The sequence below is a fragment of the Channa argus genome, chromosome 3 (assembly GCF_033026475.1).
Source record: "Channa argus isolate prfri chromosome 3, Channa argus male v1.0, whole genome shotgun sequence".
NCBI classification, from domain to species: domain Eukaryota; kingdom Metazoa; phylum Chordata; class Actinopteri; order Anabantiformes; family Channidae; genus Channa; species Channa argus.
This window is the reverse complement of record NC_090199.1, coordinates 1825361-1843006: the sequence shown is the minus strand read 5'-3', so window position 1 is coordinate 1843006 and position 17646 is coordinate 1825361. Positions and strand designations below refer to the sequence as shown.

The 17646-nt window shown below is 42.9% G+C and overlaps 1 protein-coding gene across 14 annotated transcripts in view; it reads right to left on the bottom strand.

Annotated features, from left to right (window-relative positions):
* Positions 1 to 17646, bottom strand: part of LOC137124442 (NACHT, LRR and PYD domains-containing protein 12-like) — a 59789-nt gene that overhangs the window by 20449 nt on the left and 21694 nt on the right. For 10 of the 14 annotated variants that reach the window (XM_067499445.1, XM_067499446.1, XM_067499444.1 and 7 more), the window contains one exon: positions 765 to 938. In XM_067499445.1, coding sequence (XP_067355546.1) covers positions 765 to 938 — 174 coding nt within the window. Of the gene's footprint in view, positions 1 to 764; positions 939 to 1923; positions 2098 to 4318; positions 6234 to 6425; positions 6662 to 7476; positions 7711 to 8006; positions 8153 to 17646 lie in introns of those variants that run through there. The other 4 variants (XM_067499455.1, XM_067499458.1, XM_067499456.1 and 1 more) reach the window with 4 other exon arrangements.

Genomic DNA, 17646 nt, shown 5'->3' with positions numbered 1-17646 from the left:
TTCAACCTTTTGTCTTCATACACTGGACAGAGAGAGAGAGGAGGAACTTTGACCTCACACATTTGAAATGTCACTATAGTGGATCTCATAGCACAGCTGCTGTCATTCACCTGGATTTGGCTTCATGTGATCAGACAATGTAGTGATTGGAAAAAGATCCAGTTTGTCTGCAGCAACACTTTGGTCGTCCTCAACACACATTTGTCCTCCCTGCTCTCTCATGTGTCTCTCACATGTCTTCACACATGCAAACTATTTCCCATCTGATGTAAAGCTGTCAATCATCTCCTGTTGCACTTGATAGTAGTTGTGGAATGTTTGGAGGATTTCTTTCCTTTTCTCTGCACCTTCCAATCCCACTCTGCTGCTCCTCTCTACATTTATTCCACTCAAATCAAACAGGATCAACTGTCTCTGCTTCTTGACACAGTTGGCAGTTGGATGCTTCTTCATTAGCTTCAGTCAACTATTTAGTGCTGTGTGTCCTGTTCTTAACCTGCTGATTCTTCTCTCCTCCTTCTATTTGCTCCAAGCTGATTCTCTGTTGCTGCTTTATACAAGTGTCTTCAATTCTAAGTCTGACAATCAAATGTCATCTTCACATTTTTACATCGGATTTTTCGACACTTTCAAAACTTCCTTTCAACCACTTAACAGTTTGAATGTGATATGACCTCAGAAACATGAACCTGTCTGTAGTTTAGTGTCACCACAACTTTCACATCATATTCATCTCAGCACACAACTAAAAAATGGTGTCTGACCTCAGAGTCTCCAGTCTACAGTGTGGACTCTCCAGAAAACCACACAGCAGCTTCACTCCTGAATCCTGCAGCTTGTTGTCACTCAGGTCCAGTTGTCTCAGATGGGAGGGGTTGGACTTCAGAGCTGAGAGCAGAGAATCACAGCTGATCTCTGACAAACTGCAGAAACTCAATCTGCATAAAGAATCAAAGATGTGGATCAAATCATTAGTAACAATCAGATTTGTCCTAATCAATGGTGTTAGAGGGACTTTGTCCTTGTGTTATTGTGGATCATCAGAATGTCAGACTTCTACAGACATCATCCAAATGTCAGCACAACATTCATACACCTATTCATGTCAGCACTGATTCAGAACATGCTGCTCACCTCACTCACCTCTGGAATTAGAATAAAATCAGATGTGTTAGATTCAAAGACTAAATCTTGTTTCTTTAATTCATCTTCTGTTTCTCTTCTGTTGAATCTGATGTCAAATGTCATATTTGTCTAAAATTCCAAACTGACCATTATTGATGAAATAACTAATGTCAGATTTAAAGTTGTGTTTCATATAAAAGATAAATGGATTCAACTTGTCAAACTTCTTTTCATTTGCTTTAGACACTTTCTAGTGTCACATACAGTCTGTGAAGTTTCAGAACAAACTGTCCCATAATTCAGTTTTAATGCAGTTTCCTCCTTTCATTGTAGAGGTGGAGACATTTGAACTAACAATGCTGAAAAACAGTGGTATAGGTGGTTTGTTCCTACCCTCTCATACGACCAACAGGACGTCTGTTCACACAGTGCTGCCACATATGGAGGCAGGTATCACCTCTATTGGCACCAAGTTTCACTAATCTTTATCCCAAAGTACTAAATAAACATGACCAGGTGTTTTTACACTTTCATGGTTTTCAATGAATTTACTGTCTGACTCAGTCACAGCCTCCTGTTTTCTTGATCCATCCATCCACCTCAACCTGCTCCCAGTAAATGTTTGTGTGTCCAGGTGACTGTTATCTTCACTACAGCTGCTACACGTCACCTCACTGTAAAATGTATATGTTGGTCATTTTTTCCTGATTTTTACAATGAACTAACCAGTTGGATTTTACAGAAAAACATTGGTATTAACAGTTGTGGTTTTAAGATGTACAAGAGAAAAACACTGACCTCAGAGTCTCCAGTCTACATTGTGGACTCTCCAGTCCAGCAGAGAGCAGCTTCACTCCTGCATCCTGCAGGTTGTTTCTACTCAGATCCAGTTCTCTCAGATGGGAGGGGTTGGACTTTAGAGCTGAGGCCACAACTTCAAAATGAGTCTCTGAGACTCCACAGCCAGAAAATCTGTGATGAGAAACAATATAATATCTGAAGTGTTTATTGTAAATACTTGAATCCTATCTAAACTGTGAGATTTTAGTCTGTTATTTATCTCTGGAGGTGGTGGGTGATGAACCTTCGACTTGTTTAAACTGTGTTTAATGAGAAGTAGATTTTTATTCCCTGATTAACATAATGTCTTTGTCCCAGGAACTGACTGTGTGATGAGCTGCTGTCTGAGTAAATCAGCTGCTAAATACACAAAGTGTGTTTTTATTTTCTTAACATGTCTCACATCAGACTGAGCAGATAGAAAAGAGGAAACATGAGGAGAAGCTTTAAAAACTTTCAGGGAACATTAGGAACTAGAATGGGCATTTCCTGCAGAAAATGCGTGTGATTGCTGAAAGCCAGCCGCTGCAACCGTTGCAGCCATCACCGAATCTGCAGCTCTGAACGTTGGAGAAGCGACAGGCAACACTGTAGCATGTGTAGTTTTTTAAAATATTGAACAACTAGTGAGTTGCAGTACCGCGAACGGCCGCCAGGTGGCGTGTAAGTACTAAAGGCCCTGAACAACATAGAAGTGAAATCAGAAAGAAAAAAAAATTTTTTTTGAGTTAAAAAACGAGTTAAATAACTGACCACACGGTGGCGCTAGAGAGCCCACACTGTAACATGTGAAGCATTTCATCATGGGGCAGCTTTCCTGAAAGTTTCATAACAATATCACGTGTAGTTTCCGAGATATAGCTGTGTGAAGATTGCTCTCATAGACGGCATAAACAAATCATACAAATATTCATAATAATTATTGTACATCAGCTGTCAGCCCACAGAGTAATACATCAACTCTCCTAACTGTACTTAACATATTACAGTTGGAACCATGTTTTTATCTGTAAGCGTGTAGGAGTAGTAGCATGTCAAAACAACTAACATAAACATGCTGATAACTGACCACACGGTGGCGCTAGAGAGCCCACGCTGTAACATGTGAAGCACTTCATCATGGGACAGTATCCCACAAAGCTGCATCATGCTACCATGTGTAGTTTTTGAGATATTGCAGTTTAAACATCACTCCCATAGACTTTCCATTAAAAAAAAATTCATATTAATATTCATAATAATTACAGTACATTAGCTATCAGCACACAGGATAATAGCACACCTCTCCCAACCATGCTTAACATGTTACAGTTGGAACCATGTTTACAGCTGTTAGTGTGATCACACTAATTAAAAAGAGACGACTTCCTGTTTAGAAATCAAACTAACGTCTAACAGAGAAAAACATGTGGACACATGTTCATTGTTGGGAACCTTTAACTGTGAATGAGGATGATGAGGTGGATGTTGGATTCATTCTACATGAGGGAGGATGTCGTCCCCTCACATCCTCTCTCAGCTTAAACAATGATTATAGATGTTGTAAAAAAGGTGAAAATGGACCCAACAGTTGTTACTGTGAAACAGCTCAGAAACTGTTGGAAAACAACACAATAACAGCAAGAATGACATGAAAGACATTTTCAGTTTGAAGGTCTGTTAGTTCCACCAGATCCCAGATATTAGAATCAAAGTGTGTCTGTATAGAAAAAGATTCTAGAAACATGTTGCAGACACTTTATCCACTCGAAACAAATGACCATCAGCTGTGAAACATGTTGACTGTCAAAACCTTTAAACCAGAAACTTTAAAGAGCAAAAGTTCTTTTGTTGGATTTGGATCAAACCTCCATCAAGCAAAGAAAGACTGAAGATGCTGATGTTCACAAAAATAGATTTGATCAAAGTGCTGAAAAAAAGCTGTAGTCTCTGTTTTTCTATTCTATATGTGTGTGTAAAGTGTTTGTCTTTAACACTGAGGCTTCAGCTTCATCAGGTTGTGGTGGAATTTTATGGATCACAGGTCATTGATTGTGTCAGATGTCCTTTAGGACATGTATCAGTACATGAGGACATGAGATTTCCAGTTTTGTCTCCTGACAGAGACTCAGGGTTCACAGTGAGGTGACTTGTTGTCTCTGCTCACTCTGAGTCTTCTGTGTGTGTTTGGGAAAACTAGTCACTAGTCTAAACTGTCTCCACTGTCCTTCTTAGTTGAGGACATGTGACACTAGAATTTCTCACTGGTACTGAATTGTCTTTAGCAGGATTTGACATGTCACTGTGTGTTGACATCAGACTCTCTGGACAGAAAAATAAAGAATTCAATAAGACATCTGGACATTAAACTTACTGAGCCTTTCTGCAGTTCCTCACAGCTGAGATCAGTCTCTGTCGTCCCTCCTCTGATGTGTTGTACTTCAATAGGTCCAACTCATCCAGAACCTCCTCTGACATCTGCAGCATGTAGGCCAGAGCTGAGCAGTGAATCTCAGAGAGTTTCTTTGATCTGTTCTCTGACTTCAGGAACTCTTGGATCTCCTGATGTACTGAGTGGTCCTTCATCTCCATCAGACAGTGGAAGATGTTGATGCTTCTGTCAGGAGACATTTTATCACTGTTCTTCTCCTTCAGGTTGTTGATGACTGTCTGGATGATTTCTAGATTGTTCTCTGTCTGACCCAGCAGACCTCCTAAGAGGCTCTGATTGGACTCCAGAGAGAGGCCATGAAGGAAGCGAACAAACAGGTCCAGGTGACCATTTTTACTTTGGAGAGATTTCTCCATGACTCCACTCAGGAAGTCATTCAGGGGAGGAACATAGGTATCACTGTTTCTAAAAAACTTAGATATCTTCTTCAAAACAGACTCTGGCTTTGAATCATTGTGTTTATTGTCTTTCCCCAGAAAACACTTCAGTACCTTTCTCTCCCTGTTGGTGTAACAGTGGAAGAAGTAAACTGCAGCCATAAACTCCTGGATGCTCAGATGAACAAAGCAGTAGACTGTTTTCTGGAAGATCACACTCTCTCTTTTGAAGATCTCTGTACAAACTCCTGAGTACACCAAGGCCTCTGTGACATCAAGACCACACTGCTCCAGGTCTTCTTGGTAGAACATGATGTTTCCTTTCTCCAGATGTTCAAACGCCAACCTCCCCAGCTTCAGAAGAACTTTCCTGTCAGCCTTCGTCAGCTCCTGTAGACTTCTGTGTTTCTTGCTTTCTCTGTTTAACTGTTTGTTCTTGGTTTTGTTCCTTATGGTCATCTTATATCCCTCACCATACTTGTTCTTCTTCCTCTTGGTCTGAACCAGCAGGAAGTGTGAGTACATGTCAGTCAGGGTCTTGGGCAGCTCTCCTCTCTGCTCTGTAGTCAACATGTGCTCCAGAACTGTAGCAGTGATCCAGCAGAAGACTGGGATGTGACACATGATGTGGAGGCTCCTGGATGTCTTGATGTGGGAGATGGTTCTGCTGGACAGCTCTTCATCACTGAACCTCCTCCTGAAGTACTCCTCCTTCTGGGCGTCAGTGAAGCCTCGTACTTCTGTTACCCTGTCGACACACGTAGGAGGGATCTGATTGGCTGCTGCAGGTCTGGAAGTTATCCAGACCAGAGCCGAGGGAAGCAGATTCCCCTTGATGAGGTTTGTCAGCAGCACGTCCACTGATGACGTCTGTGTGACATCAGACACAACCTCACTGTTGTTGAAATCCAGTGAACGTCTGCTTTCATCCAGGCCGTCAAAGATGAACAAAAGTTTACAGACAGCCAGCTGCTCTGCTGTGACCTTCTGTAATGTTGGATGGAAAACATGGAGCAGCGTGAGAAGACTGTACTGCTCATCTTTGATCAAGTTCAGCTCCCTGAACGAAAGCACAACCAGCACACTGACATCTTGGTTTTCCAAGCCCTCTGCCCAGTCCAGACTGAACTTCTGCACCGAGAAGGTTTTTCCAACACCAGCGACGCCGTTGGTCAGAACCACTCTGATGTGTCTCTGTTGGTCAGGTAAGGCTTTAAAGATGTCGTGGACCTTGATTGGAGTGTCATGGAGGGTCTTCATCTTGGAAGCTGTCTCAAGCTGCCTCACCTCATGTTGGGTATTAACCTCTTCACTCTGTCCCTCTGTGATGTAGAGCTCAGTGTAGATCCTGTTGAGGAGGGTTCCACTTCCTGTTTCATCACTTCCTTCAGTCACACATTCACATCTCCTCCTCAGACGGATCTTATGTTCATCTAAAACTTCATGCAGACCAACATCTGCTGACAGAAGAAGAAAAACCAATGAGAGACCAAACAAAAAGACCCACTGGTTCTTTTTATGTCTCACACAAAAACTATTCAGTGCTGTAGAACATGTGATAATGATGAAAATACACAGAACAACTGTGAGAGTAAAAAAGTGAGTCTTGTTTTCAGAAATGAGGACATCAGCAGCCAGATGTTCAGTCTTACTTTGGACAGAGCTGCTCTGACTGACTGTCTGCCGTCCAGATCTGGTTCTGGATCTTTCTCCACACTGGGGACAGGAGGAGTCTCCTGATGAACCAGACTGGTCCCAGTATGAGCTGACGCACTCTCTGCAGAACCAGTGTCCACAGCTGGTGGAGACTGGATCCTTCAGGACGTCCTGACACAAAGCACAGTAGGACAGCTGCTCCTCTATAGAAGCATGAGTCCTTTTCTTCTCTCTGTGAAAACATTTGTTTAGAAGTAAAATAATTTGCTGGTTGTGGATGAAAAAGCTCCAGATGTGTCCAACACTGTGTAGAAGCTCAGATGGTCACAGAAACAGTAAAAGTGCAGCTACTTTTCTGTTTGAGTTCAGCATCAGTCTGGAATCCAAAGGATTTTTCTCCTGCTTCAGAAACACTAATAAACTGCTTTTCCTGTCTGACTGTCTTTTTAAACCTTTAGTGATCTGACTGTAGTTTGTTATTAATACAAACTCAACACTTCCTGCAGCTCCTTCACAGTAAAAGCCTTCAATTAAAGAGAGCTGATTGTGTCCTTTACTGTTTTACAGTCACTGTGAGCAGCTCAGCTTGGGTTAGTTAGGTCTGAACTGAGCTTAGAAGTGTTCTACAAACTGTGGTAGACCAGTCTCAGACACACAGCAGGTAACAGTGAGGTGAAAGTTCAGATGGTTCCTGTTCTGTTTTCTGTCTCTGTGTACTGTCAACTATCAAATGAACCAATAAATGTAAAACAAATATTCTAAAAAAAAGATTAAATCGATTAAATTTCTAAAATGTTTTTGTCCACAGAGAACTTTTTCTGTTCTTGACTTTTAGGAACATTATATGGCGGAGAGGATCTAAACTTAAAGGTTCACTTACTAATGAGTCACAGCTTTCAGATTGTGAATAGTTAAAAATCTAAACAGTGACTTTCTACAGCAATCACTGATAAATTCTCTGATCAAAGTCATTTCTGTTGCTCTAAACACAAACTGCTGCTGCTGCAGATCATCAGGAGGTTTCACAGTTTGTAGCAGTTCTCTTACTTTGTGTCTGAGGGTCCAGGTTCAAGACTGAAGTGTGGAGGATAACCTTTGGACTGGTCACTCTTCACAGACACACATCTGGATCCTGCAGACTCTGCTCTGTTCTCCTCTTCCTCCACACAAACACTCATCTTCTAAACCTCAGTCAGACTGAGAGATAAACCAGTGAGACTGAGCTGAGAAAAGGAATCAGGACAAACACGTCTGTTCACTTCAGTCCCACCCTGAGACAGACTGAGACACAGGAAGTAACACACACAAACATACATTAGCTCAGCGGAATGAAACCAGGAAGAGTTAGTTCAGCTTTAATCTTATTATTCACACAATCAGGATTTGCTTTTCACACATGAATCAAACTGTTGGCTTCATAAAACTGAGACAGGAAGTTTGATTCTCCTCCTTTTCTCTCAGTGTCATTGTTTGGACACAAGTAGACAGTGTGTGACGTGTCCTCTACAGTCCACAGGGACAAAAGTGACTCAGAGACTTTGACAGTAAAATGATAATAATGTTGGATTAACACTCACCCTGCCTCAGTCTTCACTTCTCCTCCTCCTGCTCTGTCCACTCTAACTGGAGTCTGAACTAACTCAACACTTTCAGTTCCAGTGGCTCCTCCCCCTCCATTAACAGGAAGTCAGGTGACTTTACCTGTTTTAGTTGTGTCCATGTGACAGGTGTGAACCCAGCTTGTCTGGCTAATGACGTCTTGGGGACACAGCAGACAGATTCTCAGACAGCTGGATCTCCTGGGTCTCCAGGTTCTACAGACTGTCTGATATAAGCTTGGTAACATGGATCCACAGATATGAACCAGAACTGATTATATGAGGCCAGTTTCAGTTGAGCAGTTTTTGTTGCTCTGCAGTGTCGGTGGGTCGACACTTATTAATCCACAACAACTGTAATTAACACTGTGCATGGAGACAGAAAGACTCAGGTTGGATCCACTCAAACAGAAAGAAACAAATGTGGAAATGAAAGTTTGAAAAGAAAACATGTGGGAAAAGAGTCTGATTCAGGAAACTGATTCAGGACCAGCCCAGGATCCAGGGTAGAGAGACTCATGAGGTCTACATGTTCTGGTTCAGTGAGTCTACCTGTGTTAGGGTAAGTCTGACTTTAAACCAAAAGCAGAATCCCCCCCCACTACTAAAAGTAAACTAAGCAAACAAAGATGGGTCACGTCTAGAGTGTAGACAGTTCAGGCCAACACAGACTGACCTGTAGACTTGACTCCCAAGCAGGCAGAAGTATTCACAAAATGAACGGACACAGAAAAAAGGCTACTGCCAATCAGTGCCAAGTGCAGGCAGCAGCGCCTCCCCCCACAGCATCAATCCGGGACGAGGCAACGACAGGGGAGGAGGCAGCCACCCTGCACAGAGAGAGACAGGGTTAGAACAAACAACATAAAAGCACAAAACTCCAAGTCCTTGACAACCTGACTCTGTGTTTATTCTACTGAAGAGATTCTTCCTATACACAAGCGACTGCACCTCCAGTTAAGCCAGTGGTGGATGAGGTCCTCAAAACTGTACTTCAGTTACGAGTACAAATACACAAACAGTAATAATTAATGTTAGGAGTAATTTCCACTTAAGTCAAAGTAAGAAAGTACATGATTTATAGTTTACTTAAAGGATTTAAAGTAAACGTACTTGAAGATTTTATTCTCTGTGGACCAGTGCTGCTTCATGTTTGGGGGGACATTAACTAATTAATGACATAAATGATGGGTTAAAGCTGATTAACTATATGATCTGATGCTTTTTTTCAGCTTAATTTCTAAATGACTCGTGTCGAAGCCAGAGAGTAAAATTACTGCATACCAGCTCCCTTTGAGTAAGTCTTTTAATTAAGACTATGGAAGGAGACACTGACACTGTGACTGTCTCTATAGTCATTCGTTTTCTTTAAAAAACTGTGTAAAATGACGTGATTGTAACATGTAACACAACTTCGATTAGAAATGTAGTGGAGTAAAATTCAAAGTAGCCATAATTAAATATACTTTGGTAAATGACAGATACATGAAAAATGTACTTTAACAAAGTACAGACAACTGTGATGAACCTGTGGACAGTCAGAGCTGCAGGACAAACCACTGGTCACTATTTGAGACCTTCAAAGTGTCCCCCACCCCAACCCCTAAATAAAAGCACCAGGGAAAGGACGTGGGGACTGAGAGTGTCTCTAAAGCTAAATTGAACAAGACAAACAGATACTTTCTGATGCTCTGCCACATATGGAGGATGAGGAGGGGAGTTGATGCATTCAAATGACTTCCAGACTCTGGCGGACTGAATCCATGCTCCTGTCCCCTCAGTCCTCTGCTAGGTCCCTGCTACATTCACAGTAAGAAGACCCTATGAGACAGCTGGGACCATGGATCACATGTGTTCAGGTCTTCAGGATTTCACATCGAACACAGAGGACAAATGTTATCTAAGGAGTGAGCAGACTTACTGCTGAGAGTGGACAGAGGACAGGGGACTACTGCCCTCTGCTGGACAGTCATGGTAGCAGGGAGTGGAGTCCAGGTGAGAGGGAAGTTCAGCTAATACAGGTAGTGGACAGATGGCTGGAGAAGTGTCCTGATGACCAGGAGTCCAGGTGAGTAATAAACTTTGCAGGATGCAGAGGAGCCAACACCCAAGATAATAACATCCAGATCCACAGTAAAGACGAGTCCGAACAACAAGGTCAGATATGAAGAGCAGATGAGGACATCAAGTAAAGGGAGAACAGTCCAAATCCAAATCAGTGTCCAGTCAGTCCAAATCCAATTCCAAATCCAGTCCAACATTAATGGACACTATCCAGGTCCAAGTCCCAACATTTTTATCCAGTTCACATCTAAAACATGAGGCAGGAGACTTAGGACTGACAAGAGTAGGTAGAGGCTCAGATAGATACAGGAATCCAGGACCAGCAATGTTAATACAGGAGGCAAAAAGGCCAGAGGACAGATTATGAGACAGGTTATGAGACAATGATGTCCGGTTTGAACAGTTTCACAGATGAATCCTTGTTTGTCAAACAAGAATCCAAAGAGAAATCGAGTACAAACAGTTTAATTGTACAACATATGAAACACACTATAAATGAAGATGAGGAAAACTAAAAGGGTTAAAGACGTGACGTTGGGTTAATTGATGCATGAAGACAAACAACTGTTAGATTCAGAATCCAAAGGTTTGTTCAGGATGAGTGACACCATCCTCCCAGAGGACACAGTCTGTGTGTATTTGTTGTTGTGGTCAGAAGCAAATTGTCCATCAAAGTCCTAAATCTGCCACAAACATCAAATGTGTTACTTTGTAGTTTCCATCTGCTGCATGTGTCAGCTCCATCCTGATGCTGCTGCTGGTTGAAGAAGATGATCAACACAAATTCTGTGAGTGTTACGGCCCTGGCCGTATGTTTTGTTTGTACTTTGTTGTTCTTATAGGTGCACTGCCTGATTGGCCGGATTGGGGGGCAGTACCGGAAGCTGATTGGTCCACCTACACTTCCTGGAGTTTTAAAAGTACGGTTCCCAACAGCCAGCGAGAGGCTTTTTCTGGCAGCAGCACCTGTTCGCTGTTCTTGGTTTCCAAACCTTATTTAGCATTTTTGAACTGTTAGGTTTTGTGCCGTGGTTTTGTTTATAAATTTTATATTTTGTAAATAGTATTAAATCTGTAGGGGTGAACTGCCATTTTCTTTTGATTGATTTCTCTTGTTTCACATTAGGGAGTTAGGGTTAGCGACTGTCTTTTGGTTTGTTTATTTCTATCAGGCTAGCTAGCACTTTCTGTGGGAAATAGCTTATTTTGTTTATTATGTTGGCCTTGGTTCGCCCTGAGCTGTAGTGTCATGTTTTGTTTGACACTTTTCTTTCGTTTACAATAAATATCTTTCTGTTAGAACATCGTAACTTATCTTTGTATGTTGCACCTCTACCCCCTAGACAGGGGCGTAACATACAGTGGGGGCTTGTCCGGGATATTTTCCTTTTCTTCTCATCGTCTCTCAGCATTTTGTTTGGTAAGCTATCTTGTCTTTACGTTTGGTTGCCAGTTTTTTTGATGTCCCTTTACCTTTAAATGCCAGGAAGGCAGAGGTTAAGGCTATTTTGTCAGAGAAGTTAGTTGAGGAGGGGGTGGTCACTATGCCCAAGCCCAAACAGAAGGTCATGACACCTGAGAGGTTGCAAGCGGGTATGGAAGGGATGGCTGCCATGGCCCAGTCAGCCTTCAGTAGTCCGGTGGCTGGGGAAGCGAAGGCTCCCACACGTTCTCCTGCTGTGTGTGTAGACCCCTTAAGCTTGTTGCAGGCTGGTGTGGATAAAGAGGAGCTAAAGCTTGCTCTGCGCCTTAAAGAGGTGGACTTGGAGACCAAAACCCGTGAGGTGGAGCTCATGTACCTCAGAATAAGGGCTTTGGAGCTAGAGAAGGCCACTGAGGCCTCTACTCCCAGTAGAGTACGTTTCCCCTCTACAACAACTTCTGATCAGTTTGATGTTAGTAGATATATTGCCTTAGTTCCTCCCTTTAGAGAGACGGAAGTAGATTGTTACTTCAGTGCTTTTGAGCGCATTGCGGCAACTTTAAAGTGGCCAAAAGATGTTTGGAGTTTGCTATTACAGTGCAAATTGGTGGGAAAAGCCCAGGAAGTGTGTGCAAGTTTGTCTGTTGAAGACAGCTTGAACTATGATGTTGTTAAGACCACGGTTTGGCCTATGAGCTTGTTCCTGAGGCATATCGGCAAAGGTTTATCTGCCAACCAAACGTATGTTGAGTTTGCACGGGAGAAATCTGTTCTATTTGATAAGTGGTGCACAGCCAGTAAAGTGACTAGTAAAGTGAATTTGAACAACTCCGTGAATTGATGTTGCTGGAAGAATTTAAGACATGTCTTCCAGAGAGAATTGTGGTTTATTTGAAAGTTATCTTCAAAAAAATAAGTTATCTTCAAAAACGCCACAATGCGCCAATCCTAGTTTCTCAGAGGGCCGGGAATGTTTCTATTGTCACAAATCCGGTCATCTCATTGCCTCTTGTCCTGTACTTCAAAGAAAGGAGCTGAGTAAAAGTGCAAGAAGTCCAAAAACTGTTGGTTTCATACGATCTGCTCCTGCTACTATACCTGTTCATTCACTCCCCGAGAAAACGGGCTCTGACAGCCATAAAGCTGATGAGAGCTACAAGCCTTTTATCTTAGAAGGGTTAGTCTCCCTCACAGGGGCTGAAAAGGATCAGGTACCCGTTACTATTTTACGGGATACTGGAGCATCACAGTCGGTTACTTTATCAAACGTTTTGCCGTTTTCCAGTGACTAATTTTATGGTTCAGATGCGCTTATTTGGGGTATTAAAATGTGCGTTATGAGAGCTCCTTTGCACACTGTCTTTTTGAGCTCTCCGTTGTTTTCTGGTCCAGTAAAACTTGGAGTTTTGCCAAGCTTACCCGTACAGGGAGTAGCTCTAATTCTCGGGAATGATTTGGCAGGGGGGAGAGTTTTTCCGACTCCCGAGGTTGTTGAAAACCCCGTTGCAGATTTGTCTTTTTCGGCTCCCGCTGCTGTCGGCTCGCCCGCTGTGTTTCCTGCTTGTGCTGTTACGCGCTCGCAGTTGCGCAAGTTTGATGATGTGATGGATTTGTCTGATGCAGCCTTGTTTGCCGTGGGTCCTAAGAAAATAGAGCCACGCTTAGATAGCTGTGAAAAGCCTGTAACTGCCAACTTACTGCCTACTGCTGCTGATCTGTCTTTTGCTGTTAACAAAACCGAGCTTATCCATGAGCAACAGACCGACCCATCTCTGGCTACCTGTCTATCCTCTGTCACCAGCTCTGACAAAACAGGTCCCTGTGCGTAAAACTTTGAAAATGGTGTGTTAATGCGTTATTGGCATCCTCCTCTGACTGGTGATTTAGGTTACAATTCAGTTCAGCAGATTGTTGTACCAGCAAAGTTTCGTTATCAGGTACTCAGCTTTGCCCATTATAGCGTTTCGGGTCATTTAGGGATAAGGAAAACTTATCAACGCATTCTGCGCTATTTCTTTTGGCCAGGCTTAAAAGCCGATGTTGCCAAGTTCTGCCGCACCTGCCATGTCTGTCAGCTTTGTGGAAAACCAAATCAGGTTATTCCTCCCACTCCACTGCATCCTATTCCAGTAATACGAGAACCATTTGAACACATAATCCTCGATTGTGTTGGCCCAGTACCAAAAACAAAATCCGGTCATCAGCACCTTCTGACATTGATGTGCGCAGCAACCCGTTATCCTGAGGCCATTCCATTACGAACACTCAAGACCAAAGCTGTTGTGAAGGACCCTCATAAATTTCTTCTCCACTTTCAGCCTACCAAGGTCCATTCAAACTGATCAAGGTTCAAACTTCATGTCAAAACTGTTTGCTCAAGTCATGTCTGAATATTCTGTAAAGCATCATAAATCCAGTGCTTACCATCCACAGTCCCAAGGTGCACTTGAGCGTTTCCACCAAACCTTGAAATCCATGTTAAAGAAATATTGTTTGGAGTGAGGAAAAGAATGGGATGAGGGATTACCGTTCCTTCTCCTTGCCACACGTGAAAGTGTGCAGGAGTCCACTGGTTTTAGCCCTGCAGATTTAGTGTTTGGTCACACTGTGCATGGTCCTCTGAGAGTATTGAAAGAAAGTTTTTGTCAGAAGTTACAACCCCTACTACAAATGTGCTAGATTATGTGAGCTCATTTCGAGAGCGTCTGCACAAAGCCTGTGATTTTGAACGCAAATTTCCAACCTGGAGAGCAGGTCTTAGCACTACACCTGGTTCTGCTTTGCAGGCCAAATTTTGTGGCCCTTATGTTGTGGAAAGTAAAATAACTGACACAGACTATGTTTTGTGCACCCCGGATAGGAAACGAAAATCTCGTGTCTGTCACATAAATATGTTAAAGCCTTACTTCGCTCGTAAAGCTGCTGCTGCTTTGTCCTTCGTCGCGCCCTCTGCTGTGTCCACTGTTGCAGTTGTTCCTCCCTCCCAGTATTGTCCCGAGAGTGACGGCCTCATCCTCAGTGGCAATGAACCATGCTCCCGTCTCCAAAATTCAGAGATTCTACAGAATTTAGAAACCCATTTGTGCCACTTAGACAAGTCCGCTAGGAGCGATGTTATGCAGCTGATTAAAAATAATCCTACCCTTTTTTCAGATACGCCATCCCGCACCAGCGTTCTCTCTCATGACATTGATGTCGCTGACTATTCGCCAATCAAGCAGCATGCCTACCGCGTAAACCCGACAAAGCGTGCTGTGCTCCAGCAAGAAGTTATATACTTGTTGGAGAATGGTTTAGCTGTCCCTAGTTCTAGTGCATGAAGTTCCCCATGTCTGCTTGTGCCCAAACCTGACAAGACCCCACGTTTCTGTACTGATTTTCGGAAGGTAAATGCAATAACCAAACCAGACTCGTATCCTCTGCCCAGAATGGAAGATTGTTGGTTCCACTAAGTTTGTTACAAAGCTGGACCTGTTGAAAGGATATTGGCAAGTTCCTTTAACTCCACGTGCTTCTGAAATTTCTGCTTTCGTCACCCCCGGTAGTTTCTTACAGTACACAGTCATGACATTTGGTCTTAGAAATGCACCTGCTACGTTTCAGCGCTTGATGTACCTTGTCCTTGCTGATGTTAACCACTGTGAGGTATATCTAGATGATATTGTGGCATATTCAAGTACATGGCCTGAGCACATGTAAACATAAAAAACAATATTTGCTCGACTAACGGAAGCTTCCCTTACCTTGAATCTGGCCAAATGTGACTTTGGTAGAGCCACAGTGACATATTAAGGGAAGGAAGTGGGCCAAGGTCAGGTGCGTGTGCTTACTGCAAAAATCCAAACTATCTTGGACCCTGTACCTAAAACCAGACGTGAACTCCGCCGGTTCCTGGGCATGGCTGGGTACTATAGAGGATTCTGCAGAAACTTTGCTGATATTGTTGCTCCCCTCACCAGTCTCACTAGTGTTACCAGACCTTTTGTCTGGTCTTCTTCGTGTGAAAATGCTTTCCATTCGGTCAAGGCTCTCCTGTGCAGCACACCTGTTTTAGCAGCACCTAATTTTGCCTGCCCCTTTAAACTGGAGGTAGATGCCAGTGCCAGTGGTGCCCGTGCAGTGCTGCTGCAAGAGGATGGGCAGGGGGTTGATCATCCCATCTGTTACTTTTCCAAGAAATTCAACCAACACCAGTTAAAATACAGCACAATTGAAAAGGAAGCCCTCTCATTACTTTTGGCCCTCCAACACTTTGAGGTTTATGTTGGCTCCAGCTCATTACCAGTTGCTGTATTTATTGATCACAACCCTCTTGTGTTCTTAGGACGAATGCAAAACTCTAATCAAAGATTAATGAGCTGGTCCTTGCTCGTGCAAGATTATAATCTCGAAATCCATCACAAAAAAGGAACAGAAAATGTTGTTCCTGATGCCTTATCACGTGTGTCGACCTGTTGCTAATTGTCAGACATTTTAGATGGGTTGTCTGTTTTTTTAGAGAGGGGGGTGTTACGGCCCTGGCCGTATGTGTTGTTTGTACTTTGTTGTTTGTGATTGGCCGGATTGGGGGGCAGTACCGGAAGGTGATTGGTCCATCCTACACTTCCTGGAGTTTTAAAAGTACGGTTCCCAACAGCCAGCGAGAGGCTTTTTCTGGCAGCAGCACCTGTTCGCTGTTCTTGGCGTCCAAACCTTATTTAGCATTTTTGAATTGTTAGGTTTTGTGCCGTGGTTTTTTTTTGTAAATTGTACATTTTGTAAATAGTATTTAATCTGTAGGGGTGAACTGCCATTTTCTTTTGATTGTTTTCTCTTGTTTTCACATTAGGGAGTTAGGGTTAGCGACTGTCTTTTGGTTTGTTTGTTTCTATCAGGCTAGCGAGCACTTTCTGTGGGAAATAGCTTATTTTGTTTATTATGTTGGCCTTGGTTCGCCCTGAGTTGTAGTGTCATGTTTTGTTTGACACTTTCCTTTCGTTTACAATAAATATCTTTCTGTTAGAACATCGTAACTTATCTTTGTATGTTGCACCCTGACCCCCTAGACAGGGGCGTAACAGTGAGTTTGATGTTTCTCTTCGTTCTTTAGGTAAAATACTGTTTAGTTCTTCTTCTTTTCCTTTGGGCTGTTTCCTTTCAGGTGTCTCCACAGTGAATCATGTGCCTCCATCTAACTCTGTCCTCTGCATCCTCTTCTCTCACACCAACTAACTTCATGTCCTCTCTCACTACATCCATAAATCTCCTCTTTGCTCTTCCTCTAGACCTCCTGCCTGGCAGCTCCAACCTCAGCATCCTTCTACCGATATATTCACAGTTTCTCCTCTGAACATGTCCAAACCACCTCAATCTGGCCTCTCTGACTTTATCTCCAAAACATCTAACATGAGCTGTCCCTCTGATGTCCTCATTCCTGATCCTGAACCTCAACATCTTAAGCTCTGCTACCTCCAGCTCTGCCTCCTGTCTTTTCTTCAGTGTCACTGTCTCTAAGCCGAACAACATCTCTGGTCTCACCACCGTCTTGAACATCTTTCCTTTCATTCTCGCTGATACTCTTTTATCACACAACACACCTGACACTTTTCTCCACCCGTTCCAACCTGCCTGCACTCGCCTCTTCACCTCTTTTCCACACTCTCCCTTGCTCTGAACCGTTGACCCTATGTACTTAATTCCTTAGTTCCTGTCCAGCAAAAAAAACAAAAACTAAAGTTGGATTTTAAGACACAGCCTGATGTGTTAGTCATCTTTAAGAGGGTGTGTTAGCAAACACTGCCCTGAAATGAAGGTTTGAACAGATGGTGAACTCAGTGTTAATGTCAAGAAACCAGTTTTTGATGATCTGAGCTTTGTGACACGGTGCGTGATCCTGCTGGAAGTAGCCATCAGAAGCTGGGTCCACTGAGGTCATGAAGGGATGGACGTGGTCAGCAACTATACTGTGTTTAGTTGTGTTAGTGTGTTGCTGAAAGCAATTCCAGTATTTAGTTTTATTATTATTCCGGATTCTTCCGTACGTTTTTCGGCATGTTTAAACTGCAATATCTCAAAAACTACACTTGGTAGCATGATGAAGCTTTGTGTACTGCTACCCCATGATGAAGTACTTCACATGTTGCAGCGTGGGCT